General features: G+C 45.4%; 1 protein-coding gene across 2 annotated transcripts in view; it reads right to left on the reverse strand.

Moving 5' to 3' along the window:
• Window positions 1-19,617, reverse strand: part of llgl1 (LLGL scribble cell polarity complex component 1) — a 40,280-nt gene that overhangs the window by 20,007 nt on the left and 656 nt on the right. For both annotated transcript variants that reach the window (XM_076266139.1, XM_076266140.1), the window contains exons 2-5: window positions 18,177-18,274; window positions 5,385-5,466; window positions 4,905-5,035; window positions 4,457-4,600 (exon numbers count right to left, since the gene is read on the reverse strand). In XM_076266139.1, coding sequence (XP_076122254.1) covers window positions 4,457-4,600; window positions 4,905-5,035; window positions 5,385-5,466; window positions 18,177-18,274 — 455 coding nt within the window. The remainder of the gene's footprint in view (window positions 1-4,456; window positions 4,601-4,904; window positions 5,036-5,384; window positions 5,467-18,176; window positions 18,275-19,617) is intronic.

Consider the following 19,617-nt stretch of genomic DNA (forward strand, 5'->3'; position numbering starts at 1 on the left):
CTGACATAGGCGGGCCAGAGGCGAGCTAAACTGATGACGACAGCGTTGCAACGTTGGAAACATTGATCGTAGTGTTATCCAATTGCGTCGAAGTCCGTAATCATTCAGAGTAAACATTGGTCTGGTGTTATCCAATTGCGTGCAGTGAGATTTTCAAATGCATGCTTGGTGCCACCCCTCGAGTTGGGCCATTACATGATTGTTCGTGGCCAGACCCTTAATCTTTCTAGATTATCAGGGTCTGGATTTTCCAGGCTAGCCTTTGCCTGCTTTCTCCTTTCAGGGCTAGTCCACACGTACCAAACCAATCTTTTTTTCCTCCGTCTTCCCTGGAACCGTATCAAGAATATTTGCGTCCAAACGGATCCATCTCAACACGACTCAACACGTTACTTCATATCCCAGGCCTAGAGGTGGCACTGTTTCTGTTACAGAAATTGACCAAAGCTTGCGTGCTGTAGGCTATACAAACAGACAGAATAGGCTACGACGAAAATGGCTAGTGCAAGGAAACCAGAATTGTTTGTGTGGACTGATAGTGAACTGTCAACTGTAGTCAACTGTAAAACTAATAAAAATTTTTACGGTTTGTGAAGGGTGCAGTCCCGTCCTTTATTTGGCTAACGCAGGTACAAATAATCTCCTTTACTTTCTTTGGTTGTAGGATAGTCCGCGATTCACATTAGTTTTGGCTATCACCGCAAGTGCATAGGCTACTAAACGCTAGGCCTACCCAAGTTCTAGGCTATTCCGTCGCCAGATTTATAATATTGCTATAATACCTTCGTTAGTAACATTTAAACTTACACCGCACTTCCCTAATAAATGGACGGGGCCTCATTTTGTTCCTTCCACTTTTTCCTTAACTGTCGTTGGTCCCTCTCACTCAGATCTTTGATCAACAACTTCTTCCCTCTTTCGACATCTCGTCTCCTTGCCGCTCCATCTCTAGATACTGCTGCCTCCTCTCTGGATCGGCATTGCGGCGAGCACGGAACAGTCGCTGTCGTTCAGCATTGCTCATTGGAGCCATAATTGTCTGCAAATTATGAAAATTATCATAATTATTTACACTGACTAGGTGTGTGTGCCAAGTTGAGAGAGACAGAGAGAGAGAGAGAGTTCATGACTGGGTTGTCACTAGATACACAAAAAAGCTAAGTACTCTACATTTTGAAATGCATTAATTTGCTGTGATGACCGCAGAAACCTCCTTTCTGCTTGTAGTTAGCCCTTCCCAACAAGTCCATCACAACTAGTTAAGCTGTTTAATAATTATTTCTCACCACAATAGTCTCCAGTAGGCTAACATTGGCATACAATATAGTCATAAAATATTAACAGTGACCAATGCATACTGATGAACCAGCATTCAACAGATTAGCTGGTTGCTATGGACTTATTGCTAAGGGCTCACTGCAGAAAGAACAGAGGTTTCCCCCAGTCATCATCACAGTATGTAAAACTATATATAAATATAATTTTTATGAATTGTGTAATCTAAATGGCAATGGCAACCACTCTACATTCCCCTTACCACCCCATAACGATACAAAGTGTTATGGGGTGGTATGTTACGGGGTGGTAAATTTCACCTCAGAATGACTGCAGCTAGCACTGTTATTGACTAGCTAAGATAGCAAATATATCATTCAGTTTAAAATGTCCTTCACTTTACATTACAGTTGAAAAAAAAATCCTAATTTAACAGTTTCCCTATCTATTATACGTTATGGGGTGGTAAGCTTAAGCTTAACGGACCCTATCTAACTACCAAAAAGAGCAAATAAATCATATCAAATTGTGTGGGAACTTGCCTGCTTGAGACCTTGGCTCCTGCAAGGGTTTGAGTGATGTCATCTGCTGTCTGTGAGGTCACTTAAAGAAACAGTGTCTTTGTAATAGCCAGAACATGTAAGCGTTATGGGGTGGTATGTAAAACTACGGGACGGGCATAAATCATGATTTTTGTATAGGAAATCATACTTTTATTTAAAAAAAACATATAGTATAGTATCAAGAGCATATTTTTAATCATGACATTAATGAAAATTTGGTTAAAAAATGAAATGTTCTAATTAATATATTAGGTGCGAATTCCATATGTGACTTTCCGGACATGGGGAAATTGGCCATGTCCTTGGTAAAGATGACTAAAAAGTGTAGGATTTATATTTACAATGACATTGAAATATGCATTATGTAATTCATAACACTTAAATTAACAGGTTTGATCCTTTGAAATACATTTTGACACATTTTTACATTGTTGAGAGCTCATGAAATGGACCGGACGCAAAAGGCACCGGTTTCGTAGAATGACCCAGATGCATTTCAAGCCATAAATCACTCCCGTCTGTTTAAACATTAATGAAACTGTCAACACGACCCTTCCCAGGACAAAGCATACAGGAGCGTCGTGCACAGGTCGCTGACAAAACAGCACTGAGCACAGGGCCGAGCCCAGGCTGGAAGCGTATTAAGTTCCATGTTTTGTCAGACCAAAACAATTACCGCGCACTAGACTCCGTCCCTCATTTCTCAAAACCACGTTGGCTTCTCAAAAACACACGACAGGAAGAGGAGACACTTCGGCTCCCAAACAAAAACAGCCGACCACAAAGCGTACTATTGTTCAAAAAAAAGGGAAAAAACGAACGACCGAGAGAAAGAGAGAGAGAGAGAGAGAGAGAGAGAGAGAGAGAGAGAGAGAGAGAGAGAGAGAGAGACCGCAAGAGAGCATCAAAGTATTTTTAGGAATGCCGCTTCCCTGCTGATACTCAGAGATGAGTCCATGAACCTTTTCTGTCCTCGTGCTCGAGCAGATCCTCAGGGCCAGGGATCACAGCGCTTGGCACTTGGCACAAAAGCGTTCTGTTCAGCGAGCTTCCTGGCTGACACGTACTTATTAGCAGTGGTGCCCTGATGGGATTGGACTGTGCCGGCTTAATGAGCGGTTCCAGGCCCGTCTTGACAGCAAATGAAGTCGGGGGACTCAGCACAGCCCAGCCTATCGGTGTCTAAAAAGGGACCAAATGAGCAAAGGCTGTAATCTACTTGCAGCTTAAACAGCATCTTTAGTCTAGAGGCAGGCCTGGGGTGATTTTGACATTTTTTCCCCCACACGCCACCACTTCTTCCCAGTTTCTTTTCGCAGGCATCATTTTGACCATCTGACACACACACACATGGCAATCAACATAAAGTAGACAGGAAGCATAGTGCCATAGCGAGTGGAGAACCCAAATGGCATCAGATTAGAGGATGGCTACCGGTCATGCAGAACCCCCTGAAATAATGCAAGTAGTGAGGCGTGAACAGTATGGGGAACCGCACTGGGATTGGGGGGGGGGGGGGTTAGAGACTAAGAGAAACGGATGGGTGGAAACAAGAAGAAACAGCAGGGGAAACCAAGGAATTTTTTTTTTGTATGAAAAAAAAAAAAAAAACAGCTGATGTGTAGAGAAGCAAAACAGAGGAAATGGAGAAAGACTGAAGTCCCATCTTACAGAGGCGTAACAGATGGACACAGCTGTGTGTGTGTGTGTGTGTGTGTGTGTGTGTGTGTGAAGTGAAGAGTGAAGTGGACACTTGGACACCATGAAATTTGTTTGATCTCTCCAGTTCAAACGTGTCTCCTGCCCACCTACCCCTCCAAACCAAATGGGGCAGGAGCCCGGAGGTAAAGGAAATAAGTCAGAAAGCTCCCTTCAGCTTCATTAAACTCTGTGTTAAGACCCCAGTCAGGAGGGAGTCCCACATAGTTATTTTATGAGGTAAGCTGCCGGTGGAATCTGTCCACCCAACTCTCTTTTATTAGAGGCCAGCAAGCACTGCAGGGGGAGAAGGGGAGCGGGCGAGAGCTGGAGACCAAATGAAACAATTGTCCCCGAGAGAGAGCAAGGGATATTTTTCCTTTTTTAAAATCATTTGTATCAGCTGCCCAGTAAATCCTAGCTGGTGTTAACATTGGATGTGTGCAGCATGGGCAATATGTTGAAATATGTGCCCTCAGTATTCAATATGGGCTTGAACTCCCCTCCTATGCACCTTCCCATGCCTTACTCCTTCCAATGTGAAATACGCTTTTCTTACTACGTCATTGGATTTTATACCAGTTGACATTCTATTGACCAGGTGAAGACACAACATTTATTTGATCAAAATCCTTATCTTGCTCAAGTCAAACTCAGGTTGACAATCAGCCCTTTGAGTAAACACAGTGTCAAAAGGTAAGAGAAGTTTAGCCATACAGAGAGCTTTCCTGCACATAAACTGGGCAGATGCGCATCTTTCAAAAATTCCCATGCGGCCTTTTGCCATTAGTGCAGCCTCAGTTTTCTCCTCTGTGACATTTTTTCGTGCAAATAAAATAAAAAAAATTCCCAAATGAAATGCACACAGCAAACCTGCAAAATCACACACTCACACTCACACTCATACACACATGACTGACCTCTGCAGCACCTCATCCTGGAGCAGAGACTTGTCCAGCAGGGTGAGGCTGGGCAGCTCCACGAAGTGGACGCCACCTCCCTCGGTGCCCACGCACAGCAGGTCACACCTCAGCATGAGCAGGAGCACCGTCACACGGGTCGCACTAGAGGAGGGGAAAGGGTTACGGAGGTTACGGTAAATAACGGGGCATTGGATCACCATCACTTCTGGTCATGTCACTGGCCTGGCTTATAAGCAGAATTTTTCTTCACTGCTTTGCATACAGGTATGCCACCTGCAATCTAGCATACCTGATTATTACACTGCAGAAGCCTGCTTAGATAAATGAGGAATACAGGGCTTCTCTGAAACACTACAGCTAAATAATCTAAATTCCTCTCACACAGACCAGCTTTTAGTGTGGCTTTCAGAGTGCTCCCACAGCAGGAGCAGGAGGTCAGCCTCACCTGGTGCTCTCGATCCCTGGTCGGCCCGGTAGGGTGAAGCTGCGGATCTCTTCCAGGTGAGAGTAGCTGTCCTTCAGGTTAATCTCCCACAGGTGCAGAGTGTTGTCATCCAACAGCGACAGGATCCGGCCCTGGCAACCAGTTCAATACATATTGAACAAACATCAGGTGTCTTGCATATATCAGGTATGTCCATTACACCACGTTTACAGGAAACACAACAAGGATGTATCAGGCAGCATAATGTACAAAGCACCAAAGCACAAAAGGACAGAAATCCCTGTGCAGAGCCAGCCATCAGGTACCTGGTGCTTGCTCTAAATAAAGAGTCTCTAAAAAGAGTTGTCTTTCAGTCAGTATAAAGGAATATGTAGCGGTCATATTAAAATGTTTGAGGAGGTATTCAATATTTGTATTGGACTCTTTGTATGGCATGTTACCTCTATATTGAGAGGTGGGGTTGGGTGAGCACAGCCTTACCTGTCCATAGAGGAAGTGGATCTGCGTGACTGTGGCGGTGTCTCTGTGCAGGCCAGTGAATTCCACTCCGGGGGCTCCATAGCTTTTGGCTACAAGTCAAGGAACTTTAACACAAACATTACGCAAAGACTTCTGGCGACACCTCTCCAGTGAAGTTTTTTCTTCCTTCATCCATCTATCTATCTATCTATCTATCTATCTATCTATAATTAACTTCCCACTTTGTGCATCTGACTTCGTTCTGGCTACAGTGCGCATGCAGTCGGCAAAACAGGCTGCAATCTCCCAAACAAGCACAAGCACAAGCACACAATCACAAAAACACAAATGTTCATTTCTCCCCCGAACGCAATTCAGTTTAAGACCAGAGGCTGATCATGTCTAATTACAGATAATGACTGCCATCACATTCTGATCACACAGGCTACCAAACAGGGCTATGCTTCTGCACCCGAGGCAAACCCCAAACACGCAGAGCAGAATTACCTTCTGTTTTTGTACAGAGAGCCAAGCTCTGCTTTGTGTTTGAAGCGAAAGCAAGAAAACCACAGGCAGTAATTACAGCATGGCAGCTAATGGAGTGGCAGACACAAAACTGACAAATCTGGAGATGCAAAGTAATTGACTAACACTGCACTTATGGGAATTTCTACAGCTGCGCTCAAGCTAAAACTGTAATAGCAGACTGTGTAATCCTCTCCATTCACCCAAATGACTCTCATTCGATCTGCTTTTCATTCCCACATCATACCCATCTCACATTTTTTGTGATGTTATTACAAAACCATAAAGTGTAGAGAGCACATTTACATTTGGGTAAAGCGACGACTGCACGCTTGCCAGTTCAAATCAAGCAGGCATTGTTAACAGCGTATAGATTCAGTACAGGCTCATCAAAACAAGGCATTGGAGGGGATGGAGTCCATTTCAATGTTGGAGATCAAATTCTACTAATCAGGCAAAGCCTGGACGTTCACCAGAGCAACAGTGCATAACAGATGCATACATGAATGATTTGATCAATATGTCTACTACTATAGTGATCAGTTTGTGTGTGAAACCAAAGACTACAACAATTCCTAGTACCACATTCTACAACATTTCTTAGTACCACGTTCTACAAGTTGAGCTACAAGTCCATATACCACTTATCTACTCTTTTATGACACTTTTTACGCTATTACATACAGGCGCCTGTACATGTCACTCATGATGCCCTTGCACCAGTTCGCCCTAAACCTCAGCTACAACCCCAGTGACTCCCCATGTGGCAGTCAAGACAAATCACCAAGACCAATAAATAACTCCCAACTGCAGCCTTAAAATATACACCTTGCCCTTTCAGAAACAACAAGAGCTGTCAGAAGCCCATCTCACATTGTTACGATCGTAACATGCCACATGTCATTTTTTTTATAGACCCCTTCCTCTTGTTCAGGTGTCCACTAATAATAATAATAATAATAATAATAATAATAATAATAATAATAATAATAATAATAATGATACTAATAATAATAATAATAATAATAGGCTTAACATTTGGATCCAAGTGCAGGGGGAAGGGAGGTCTGGGTGACCGTTCCAGGGAGAGTCCGAGAGAGGCACGGGCCCCATCAGGACAAGAGCGAGATGGACAAAGCAGGGCCTGTGTGCCATCGAGAACAACAACGAAGACAACGAGAACAACCTCATGTCCACCGCAGGGGCACGGGCATCATCCAGCACAGAGGGCCTCTTGGCCTCACTGAGTGCATATATGAGAGAGAGAGAGAGAGAGAGAAAGAGAGAAAGAGAGAAATGAAGAGAGAGAAAGAAAAGAGAGAGAGAGAAAGAAAAGAGAGAGAGAAGAAAGAGAAAGAAAGAAAGAAAGAAAGAAAGAAAGAGAGAGAAAAGAAAGAAAGAAAGAAATGAAGAGAGAGAAGGAAAGACAGAGAGAGAGAAAGAAAGAAAGGAGCTAGTAATCACAGGCACACACCGGAAAAAGAAAAAGGGACAAAAGAACACATGCATTTATATTCATAAATGTAACAGAGAGTGAGCTTGCGAGTGAGTGTATGAGAATGTACACACACACACACACACACACACAGACACACAGACACACACACACACACACACACACACACACACACATGATCCAGAGCTTAACACTCCACAATCCAGCTACTCAGCCGTCTTGGTATAATTGGGTTTCAGTAAGCCTAAGCGACTTCGACTGAAAAGCTACTTGTACATCTTTAAAACGCTACAAGTCATTCTACACCCTTACTGCCAGAACACTGAAAAGATCCTTCTGATCAAACCAGCCTGGCTCAGGTGAAGTAACGTGTCAGCATGATGATCGTGACACCCATGAGATGCCACCCTATTTAACACTGCTGTCTCCAGGATCAGAACCTAGTCATGTGGACAGAAAGAGAGACCCCATCATTAAGGATCCTTCACACCCACTCCACCATTCCTTTCAGCTGTTCCCATCAGGCAGCTGGTTAAGAACACCTCTGGCCAGAAGGAGAACTTACCAAAACATCTTTAAAGCCCGGTGTACACCGGCACCGACATGAGTTCACTCTGCACTTCAGCGCCTACGTTTTTAACTGGATTAACTGGAATAGACAATCACTACCTGGCCATTGTGCCCCACCCTGCCTCAAGGTCCGGGAAAATATTGTTTGTATTAAACTGGTCTGTGGTGCAAAAAGGGTTGGGGACCACCGTCATAGACAATAACGTTTTTTTTCTGAACACTTTGAATACTTGAACTCATGTGAAAAGCATGCAACTCTGGGGTGGGAGGAAAGATACCATGATAATATATTGTGTAATTTATATATGTTTGCAATACATTATCATTACCCCAAATAGTGATACTCACGACAGTCAAAAACAAATCATCAACACAAACAATAACTATCCTCCACCTTCATGCTAAGGGCTGACTCTGTGCACTTTGTTGTACATGGTCTCACCTCCATCGTCCAATTCTCTGAAACCAACATCACAATGCAGCAAATAATTATATAATTAATTCCAGTCATTACGATCACTCATTACTCCCGGATCTGTGGTCTGAGTCTCGGTGCACCGAACGGAGAAATAGTAATGATCATAATGTTTGACTTTTCAGCAAACAAGGGCCCAGTGAGAGTTAAGTAGCACAGATGGGAAGGCTTGAAATCAACACGATAACCATCAGCGAGAGCCCAGAGCTTCTCAAGACAAGCGTACAAATGAGTGATGGACCCTGGCCCTATTTTTAGCCCCAAACTAAACAAAGCCAGTGGAGGGCTTTAAAAATAAATCCGGACGACCACTCTCATCCCATGTCCTTCCACTGTTTGTTTGCCATGGACGGACTCCAGGATGGATCTTCAGTGGTTTTGTGTGTACAGCACCCAGAGATGGGCTCGGGGGGGCTGGGGGGGGCAGGGGTGTGTGCAGACAACTTCCCCCTCCCCCCCCCCCCCCTTCCTCTCCATTATTTAAGTTTACGTCACTCGCTGGCGCGATAAGACAAAATAAAGGAATAAATGAGGGAATGAGGTTGTGTGAGAAAGATAGTGTGAGAGAAAAAGAAAGAGAAAGATGAAGGGAAGAAAACGCACATAGATGGGGATCGAGAAAGGGTAAAACTGACCTATAAAAGAAAAACATTGCAGACATAGTGAGCCAGAGCCCAGAGAGAGGATGGATGGATGGGAGGGGAAAAGAGAACAAGCTCTTCAAAAAAGGTGTGTGTGTGTGTGTGTGTGTGTGTGTCAGAGAGAGCAAGAGCAACGAGAGTGAGTGCATGAAATTTTGCACAAAAGGCCGACCTTTGTGAGCGGAGCGGTGTGGGGCGGGGGAGCGGTGGGAGCGAGACGGAGCCTGTGGGAGGGTGGAGGCGATGGTGAAGAAGCCGAGGCCCCGGAATGTGCTGGGTGTGAGGAGCAGATAGGAGGAGCAAAAGCAAACAGCTGGATGATGCTGAGAGAGAGAGAGAGAGAGAGAGAGAGAGAGAGAGAGAGAGAGAGAGAGAGAGAGAGAGACAGAGAGAGAGAGAGAGAGAGAGAGAGAGGGAGTGTGTGAGGGGGATAGAGACAGACAGACAGAGGGAGAGACCAAGAAATGGAGAAAGAAAGAAAGAAAGAGTGAGTGTGTGTGAGAAAAGGGTGGAGAGTGTGTGTGTGTGAGAGAGAGAGATTCCTCCCGACCTCATTAATCACTAACAGAACCTCACTCTTGCTCTTTTGGGGCGGCGTGCATTACTTCCCCCCGTTCCAACTTCCAACATTTCCCCCCTTCACAATGGGAGACAAAACGACTGGCTGGGGTTCAACTCCAGGTCTATTCAATATCCTCCTTTCTATATGGAGAGGTCTGCAGGGAGAGGCTTGATCAGGACGGAAACCAAGCCTACGAGACAAGAGCTAGGGGTTGACAAACCAGGCCGTTTTTTGTGTGCGGTTGAGGCATGCCTCTTCGCATGAAGGAAAAGAAAACACGCACTGAAGAGGCCGAAATTTCCTGTTTCTTGAGAGGCGGACGCTATGCTTTGTTGTGCAACAAGTCTTCCATGACCCCGGCGACATGAAAAATAACACAGACAGTTATGACACTTTATCATTTGGTCAGTTCCTGCTTTTACTGTGTGTGACCAACTCCCTTTGCTCAATCACCATTCACTACGAAGGGTTACAACACAGAAACCACCATCAGCGATCCTCAACCACGACTGGGCCAGCAAGGGGAGCTTTTAGACAAAAAGCACGGAGAGCTGTTCAACAACAAACTCTCAGCCAAACCAGCAGCAGAGAGCGACACAGAGCAGAGTCAGAACGTGGGCAAATCTGATCCAGAATCAGTTGATGGCTGTGTTTGCTCATCTAGGATACACACACTCCATTTAGGCAAATGGATGCATAGCCAACCCCAAAAAAACAGGGGGAAAAAGAAAGTTTAACTGGCAGGACAAAACCAAATACAGAAGCTGGCACATGGACAGAATCATCACTGCTTTAGGTCGTGACCACATTAATCAGCGTAGCAGCTTGATGGGAAGCAAAAGGGAAACATAGAATGTGGGCCAGTAAAAGCACCGCCCTGATTATTCGCTCATGATTGTTGTTTTTAAAAGTGAACGCTGAAGGAAAAAACCCCAAACTTCTCAAACACTCCTGATCGTGATCATATCCGCTTGAGGAAACGTATCAGACATGCACTCCAACAAATGCACACTCATAGACAAATATATGTTGACCACCACCCCTTCTGCCTCCACTATACACATACACACAGAGACAGAGACACACCCCAGAATATTCCAAAGGCCTTGAGCAGTTTCTTCATTGGTCCCTACACCCCCTCTCTTTGAGCCTCTCTGCCTCTTTACAGTGCACGCACACACACACACACACACACACACACACAACACACACACACACACACAGGGGACACCGTGGGCTGGAGAAGCTGGCTCCTCTCCCCTCATTCTCCCCTCGACAATGGCTGGCAATTACCCGCTCAGGCGCTCCCACTAACTTAGCAAGAGATAATGCAATTTCACGGTCTGAATAGACACAAACAGCAGACACTGTGTTCACGCTCACGTATAGCTAGAACATGCCTCCATTAACAGAGAACATAGCACATTTTAAACATATATTATGTTTAGGTGTTGCCAAAAACACATTAAAGACTTAAAAGGCATTTTACACATTTGTTTTTATTATTAACATTATAAAATCCAATTTATTAGGGCGCCTTATAACCAGAAACATATGAGAAGTGAATGTGTTCTGGATTATTCTGGCAAAGCTTGCCATAACGCTGAAAATAAAAACAATTTATAGCTGAGGAAAAAGGTACTCTACAACTGTTGTGCTTGAGCAACAGGTTGCTTCAGTGCCCTTTGGAGACTGCAAGCTCATCAGTTAGCCCCAAAGTGTGCTGGCCATTTGAAGTTCACGTCACAGCAGATTAGGTCAAGCGACCCAGCCGTATGGAAGGAGATTTCCGCTCTTGTGCTCGTCTCATTAAGCCCGAAGCCAATGGCCGAAAGAAAGGCCTTTTTAACGAAGAATGTCCCTGCTTGAGCCAGCCAACTTTCCTACTTATTGAAATGCTCCACAATGACATCTTATAATCAAACAGTGCTCTCTTTTTTTTAAAAGGGCAGAGAGAAGAAGAAAAAAAACAGGTTGGCAACGTTGCAGCGTGCCAGTGAATCCAATAAAGATTCACCTCATTCTTCCCCGTTCTGCTGGTCCTTGGATTTCTAAAAGACCCTATAGGTTCTTTTGAAAGACCTAAGGGCAAAGGAACTGACTGGAAGTGTGGGGAAGGGGAACTGAGTTTGGGCCCTCTCTCTGTGTGTGTGTGTGTGTGTGTGTGTGTAAGCCATGCATCAGAATACTAATGGTTTGTGACTGATGCGTCCCCAGAGACTTTCGCTGGCGATAGAAGAGGGCAGATTGGAGGAGACACCAGATTTTTAAAAAACAGGAGGGGTGGTGTGTGTGTGTGTGTGTGTGTGTGTGTGTGTGTGTGTGTGTGTGTGTGTGTGTGTGTGTAGGGGGGGTTGCCCTAACATCAGTGGCTGTTTCACAAGCACAGAGCAGTGAGGTCTGAGAAAAATCACTGATAAGCCCATCAGATGAAAGAGCAAAGCCATGCAGAGAGCGAACGGCTTGGTGGAGAGGAGATGGAGCACAAAACCGAGAGAGCGAGATGGAGATAAAGAGTGTGAAGAAAAGAAAAGGGTTTGTGTGAGTGTTCAGAAGGAGGTAAATAAACTAGAATGATGCCATCTGATCCCCAGTCTTTTACCATGTCCAAAACAGAGATATTCAGCCATCACTCTCAACAGAGTTGAAGGCACAGATAAGCATGAAGAAGGACAGAAGAAAGGGATGAAAGAGAAATTGGAAAAAGGAGAGAATCCTTGCTGCCTCCCTCCAAGAACACTGCATAGATGCACGTCCTGCCTTATGTGCCCATAAACAGTAAACAAGTCTCGGTTTGCTGATCACTGGCTGCAGTTGGAGCAATGCCCCAATTCAAACACTTCAAAATGCAATTGGAAAGACGTGGATTTGGAGCAGAAACCCCATTTGATCCCTGGATGACCCTGCAAGCGTGTATGCAGACATCCAGCATGTGTCGATTAAACACCGAGTGGACCAGGAGATTATGGCCGAGACTGACACTAAAAAAAACTATTAACAGAAAAGTAGGCAGGGAGATAGAGAGAGATAGCAAGCAAGCGAGAGAGAGAGATAGAGATAGAGAGAGAGTGAGTGAGCATTTGTGTGTGTGTGTGTGTGTGTGTGTGTGTGTGTGTGTGTGTGTGTGTGGAAGGGAGGGGGCGGACGGGCATAGTGATGCAGGCGCCTGAGAGGCACGGCTGTGTGTTGCCTCAGCTGCACTCAATCAGCACGGAAGGCGGCGGTGTGTGTGTGGTGTGAGAACGAGGCTCCTCGTGAAATCAGAACGCTCAGTCTCAGGCCTTTCATCTGCAGAGCTGTCCGAAACACGAGTCGAGATAACGCCTCAGCACAACGCTGCCATGTCGACTGTGTGTGTGTGTGTGTGTGTGTGTGTGTGTGTGTGTGTGTGTGTGTGGTGAGGTGTGTGCCATGCTAAGCGCTTCGATGTGAGGTGCAGACAGCCTCAGCCACCAAGACTACTGCTGTGTGTGGGCTCAGAGGGGCGATGAGCCAATGAATACTGATCAGTGAGCAGACACTGACACACACGGACACACAGCGCCACTCAAACAACCAAGCCTCTACTGTGGTGCGAGAACATTTCTACAAAATAACTTGAGTACCACCCCCCCCCCCCCCCACACACACACACACACACCATGCTGTTGGGATGTCCTAAAAACAGATGTTCCAGTGGACAGTTTCTGACTGCAAATCAATGGTGCCGAATAAATACAGAGATGGCAAGCCATCACTGTAGCATATCATAAAACACAGTACATGAGTACATAATATGCCATTGAGATGTCCTACTAAAACACCGTTATAACTTATCATACATCTTTGACTATGAATGACTGCAAATCACTGATCAAACTGAAAAACAGGATGCACTAAAAATAAAACAGAAAAAAAAAGTTTATTTGAAGGACCTAATCGTATCACTGTAAATATCAGCAACAAAAACAGTTGATGTCTACCAGATGTTAGCAAGGGGAGCTAATGTTTAGCTTTAATGCGCGTCATATGGCACTGTGCCTTCGCCAGCACGTGATAGCCAAATCCACAGACGGCTACCCCCTGCTTGGAGCAATGGCAGGAAGCTAAGCTGTTGATTAATCCACTCAATATCATATCCTGCAGGGCTGGCTCACCCATAAGGCAGAGGGACAGCGAAAAAGGAGAAGTGGGAAAAAATAACATAATCACACACACACACACACACTATTCCATCCAGAGATTACGGGGCACACACACACACAGATACACACACAGATATTCCTTCTAGGCTCATTCAAATTTCCTGAGCACTACCTACAATGGAGTCATCAAAGCTAGTTATCCATCATATCCTTGGCATCCAACCTCAGGCGGAATGCCACTCAATCTTAGTTCTGTTTTCATCCCCACCAGTAGTCAAGTCATTTTAGAACGAGGTAGCTAGATTCAAGATGGCAAAACGCAAAACAAATAAAAATTCCATTACGACCCTGATGAGAGCGATACTGAGGCTTTTTCTCTAAACAAATACCAAGCACTTCCTCCATTTTCTCCATCAGAGGTTCTCTAGAGCACCAATTGAGGTCAGTGCCTCTTTGAAGTCAGCATGTAAGAACACAGTGCAAAATCAGAATAATTATGATGTTGTACGTGCACGCACACACACACACACAAAATCATGTCGGAAGGCCTACCAATTTCCCCATCACAGGGGACTACTGAAGACTCACAGACAGTCATGCTGCTCAGTCAGTCAGTAACAGCAAATGAGAACCACACGTCAGAGAGCATATGATGCAGATTGAGGAAACAAAATAAAAAAACTAACCCTAGCTTACAGTCAGGAAGAAAATGTCTCATATCCTGACAAAGAGATGGATAGCTACATATTGACTGCCACAGGGGATGACAGAGAGGAACGTTTGGGAACAAAACTCTATAAATCGGCCGATTCAACACAGGCTTCTGACACCCCCACCATCCTCTTCACACACACGTTATAAACAGTGTAGAGAGAATAAATCCACACACACTGGCAGGGGACCGCCGTCTTCTGGAAAAAAAAAAAAATCATGGCTGTATCCTGATTATCCGCCTGCTGCAGCGGTGGCCTTGGAAACCGGTTCAAAAGATGTCTTTATTGCGATGGTTCGAGGGCCAGCAACAGGCCTCTGAAAGAATTTGCCCCCCTTACCCCTCCTCAACATCCCCTCCCCATTGCAGAGGGTGATCTCGGGGCAGGACGACATGCATTCTTCAGGGGGGTGAACCCATTTCCCCCGTCGGCCTGACTGTTCCAGCCATCTCATTACTTTCCATTTAAAGCCCTCCCCTGTGTTTCTTCTCCTTCTCCTCCTCCTCCACTAGTGCCGCAAAGCTAGCAGAACTACCCACAAGACACATTTGGGAGAACACAACCTCCTATTTCATACGCCCAACAAAACCAAGTACAAGGACCAAAAACAAAAGGGGGTATACAATGGTATTTTCTTTTTCCCCATTTCTGCCTAAATCTGACCATTGCAGGGGGGGAAACGCAATCTTACAGCAAAACATTAGCTTGGTTCTTAGAAAAGGAAGTCAACAGACATAATCACAAGATGGACCAGTCCCTAAAAAACAGAGAAGCCTCTGGGTTTGCATGGCTGAGATAACGTTTACTTTGCCTTCAAAAAGAAGAAGAGCTATTTCACTGGCCTCCCAGCGTAACCACCCAGCACATTAATAGAGCTACTTTCCTCAAGCGCTCCCCCACTGCTCCAGGGAGGCAGCATAGGCAGGGAGATGGGAAACGCTGCAGGTAAAAACACCTGTTGCAAATCCTTCAAAACCATGTGTAGTGCAAAACACCAAGCATTACAATCCAAGCATTACAAATGCTGACTTGACATTCTTGATAACATACACTACTGAGCCTGGGCCATTTATTTCATAACAAGTCCACAAAGAAAGTTTCATCTGACAAAAAACAACAACAACAACAACAACAACTGTATAATGCGCTGGCCACTATCTTTTTATCCCCAAATCATAGAAGTGCATTTACAACATAATTAAATAATAAACTATACTTGATATACAGATCATCACTTGTCATTCAATATATAAAAGTAGGTCAACAACAGTGGGTCCCATTGATTTTGCCACACAGACCCCGATGGTCACACTTGACCACTGCTGAGCTTTAGACGCCTGCCTTTTCTCCAGCGCGTCTACCGATGACAGTGTAGCGGACTGTGACTATGAAGCTATGCAGATACACAGCCATATCTCCCTTTTGATGTGCAAACCACACATCTAGCTGCACAGCATGCCCCACATCAGGGAGAGAGTGGGGGGAGAAAAATGCTTTTTTTTTTAACCTACCTAACCAACCCAACACTGGCATTCTATAAACAAGCTGGAAAGATAATGTGTTTTTAACTGCTCGGGTATGGGATGGACAGACAAGCTGTGAGCAGTAAGAGAGATAATTGAGTCAATGCTTCCCCCCGTGGGAGCGTAAACTATGCTATGATGCAAATGATATGGCCCATGGAAAAGGCCATCCTAGACCACTTTTGGTTAAATAGACAAGGAACAGACAAGCCTAGATGTCTAACGAATAAACAACACAAGGGAAGCCTCTTGTCTGATTAAACATGGTTCCATTCACATGGGTAGGGATTTTCTCTTTAGAAGAAAGCTAAAACATGTTGACACAAGTTGATTACAAAGTACTCAAAGCAAGACATGTGAGCCAAAAAAGCACCGTTAAAACTGACGGCGGGACTATCAGATGCAAAATACTCAAGAACACTAAGGCCCTTGGGGAGGTTTGTACTGCAAACATCTCTCATCCAAATTCAAATGAAACAAAACCTCTCCCTGGCTGTGCATACGCCGCAGTGTGAGAACGTGAACACACCCCAGCGAGAGACAAACGCAGCACCATGAATCAGCTTCAGCAGGGCCCTGGTAGAATTACAGACCGAGTGTGTGTGTGTGTGTGTGTGTGTGTGTGTGTGTGTGTGTGTGTGTGTGTGTGTGTGTGTGTGTGTGTGTGTGTGTGTGTGTGTGTGTGTGTGTGTGTGTGTGTGTGTGTGTGTGTGTGTGTGTGTGTGTGTGTGGGAGAGCAGGAGGAAAACACTGGAGTATAGGGAGATGTCAAACATGCAAGCTATGCGGCTGGGCAGCGCCAGCTTCATCCACCCCCACTGCCCACTACCCCCCCCCTCCCTGCGTCTGCAACACGGACTCTGACCGCACCACACCCCCACCGGCCCCTGGTGCCTAGACGGAGGAAATGCTCGCAAACCCAAACCACTCATTACTCCAAACCAGAGAAGCCCCGGTCATTTTTTTTTTCTTTCTTTTTGAACCATCAGCACCCAGGCCTGGGTGAGCTGGGAGAGTTCCGTCATGTGAGCTCTTGGTCCCAGTGGCGGAGGGCAAGGCGGACGGGTCGGCGGGGTGGTTTGCTGACAGGCAAATCTGAACTGAAGTGCAGTGACCAAGACAGTCAGACAGATTTGACAGCTCAACAGCAGCAGACCTCTCTCGAGTGCAACACGCCCTGAATGACTCAGGCCTCAGCGAGTCTCGCTGGTCACTACTCCACCACTCTTTTTCCCCTCTCTCCATTCAATCCTTACAACATTTGTCTGTCTGTGTTTCTTTCCCTCTCTCTCTCTCTCTCTGTCTGTCTGTTCCTGAGCCTATTACTGCTTGCCCCCTCTCTCCCCTGCTTTCCACACCCCCTACCTCATACATTATCTCCCTCTCACTATCTGTCACTCTCCCTCGCTCTTCCATCCCACTCCCTCCCCTATCCTGCTTTCCATCCATCCATCCATTCTTTCCCTCCCTCCCTCTCTCTCGGCAGGGCAGTGCCTGACAGTGCCAGTCACCCCAGAAGCCGTGCTGTCTGCAGCAGCTCAAAGCCCTGATTCTACTGTACGCTCGCTCGCCCCGTCGCCGCTGACAACAACGCCAGCCAGTGCTGCTGCTGCCGCCGCTGCAGAGAGAGAGAGAGAGAGAGAGAGAGAGAGAGAGGCCTACACGACGTCACCGAGAGGAATGTGCAGTATTTAAAGCCTTATCGCAGCAATGGCTGCTAGCCTTTATCATACTCGGAAGAACACTGCGTTAAAAAAGAAAACACACTCTGCATCACCAAAACCACTTCCCCCGCTCATTACTCAAAAATTAGCAACACCGTGAAATCAATAGTTCATTTCGTGGTGACTCAGCGACTTGGGAAATGAAACCAAACAGAGTGAGAGAGAGGAGCGGAGAGAGAGAGAGAGAGAGAGAAATCAGAACTTCAGAGCTATGATAATCCACTGACAACCCACAATGATTTCATGGTGGAGAAAAAAAATAAACTATGCAGCAATCCAAAATGGGGTTCCATTAGGAGAAGCATACACACAATGGCACACTCAGCACCATCAAAACAACATAAACCTTCTTGCTTGACCGGGGATAAAGTTCAGAAATGGTGCTTCATAAATCTGTGCAGACCGTTCAGTCTCCGCACGCCCTCCCATTCAGAAATCCAGCCGACCGTGCAAGCCACCGACCAACATGCACTTTGTTTTCCCAATTTTAAAAAGGATACACTTTGATGGCTCCGGACTTGGTGCCAATGGCCATAAGCTGCAGCTTTGGATCGTAGGCCAAAGCGCTGGGTTGGTTAGGGAATCCATGTTCGACAGTCTGATGAGAGAGTGACAGAAAGAGAGATTAACTATTTTGATCATTTAATGTCACCTGCAACAGACAGACAAAATACAAACAGGTACAAACATACACATGATAGGAGTACTGGCCAGCTTTGACAATCAAAAAAGGGAACAATATCAGCTGTAAGTACTGAGTTCCACCATGACTCATAAAACAAAACGTATTAGGACCTAAGGTTTATTACAACATCCAGACAGGAAAGGGATTTCCTTCATCACAGGGGAGGTCAGCAATACAATGAATGCAAAGACAGAAGGTGAGGGATGACCTCAATAAAATGGTGATATAACTCAGTTTTTTGTCCCCTCTAGACAGAACAGACCCAAGATAAACTCGTTCTTTTGCCCAAGCTGGGGGCAGCAGCTGTTCAGGCAGAGGTGCTAGTCTCTGACGCTGATGGGGATAGGACTGCCTTATGACATTTCACACTGTGTCAGGGCGCGCTCCCTGGCTGGCATTACCGTTGCCATCAACGCTCAGCCCCACTGACAGTTCAACAGACAAAAAAACGATGGCAGAAAATAGACGCAGTGAACACACACACACGACTAAAATACGTGCACACAAATCCGGAGTGTCAACGTAACTCACAATAAGTCACCCCTGGGGCGTTTTTGACACTTTGCCATGAAGTTCATGGCTGGCTAATGTGTGCCAGTCCAACCCCACTGACCTCGCTGGCAGTGTGTGCGCGGTCCTGCGAACGGCCCTGATCATAAAGAACAAGCCACTACCCCGAACACCCCCCATTCTCTCTTCTTAACCAGGCCGGGCAAAGTTTTATCTGCCAATAACTAGTAGGCCTACTCGTGTACCGTGTTTTTGTGGGGGACCACTTCGACACTTAACCTGGTTGTTATTCCACATCTTCAAAACAAGCAAACTTAAAGCCCCTCAAGCTATTATAACTAGTCTAGTGGACTCGCCCAATGACTGTATAGGGCTATTACATCCTTCCAACATCAGTTAAAAACTGCTAAAGTTTTCAGTCACCCCAGAAAAGAATTCTGCACTAGCATTAAATTCTGTTTCTTTCTAAAGTGGCAGTAAATTAATCCCTCCAAAAGCTTAGTCCCTTCTCATGCATAATAGCCTAATGATATTTAAGTGGGTTAGGCCTAGGCTACTTCTATTCTTGTGCATAGCTAAAGGTTTTAACAATTACGATTGACCAGAAAAGACAAAAGCTTAAGGAAGACGAATGACAAGCATCTGAATTTGCATCTGAATAGTGCGCTTATTAAATGATTTCAGACAACAGAACCCAATACTTTAAAGTACCATACACAACGGTACTCTGGATAACAATAGTAACA

This window comes from Alosa pseudoharengus, unplaced genomic scaffold (genome assembly GCF_046254945.1).
Source record: "Alosa pseudoharengus isolate Yale_2024_CS ecotype anadromous, Long Island Sound unplaced genomic scaffold, YU_APseudo_1.1 YU_APseudo_1.1_scf_4, whole genome shotgun sequence".
Lineage (NCBI taxonomy): Eukaryota > Metazoa > Chordata > Actinopteri > Clupeiformes > Clupeidae > Alosa > Alosa pseudoharengus.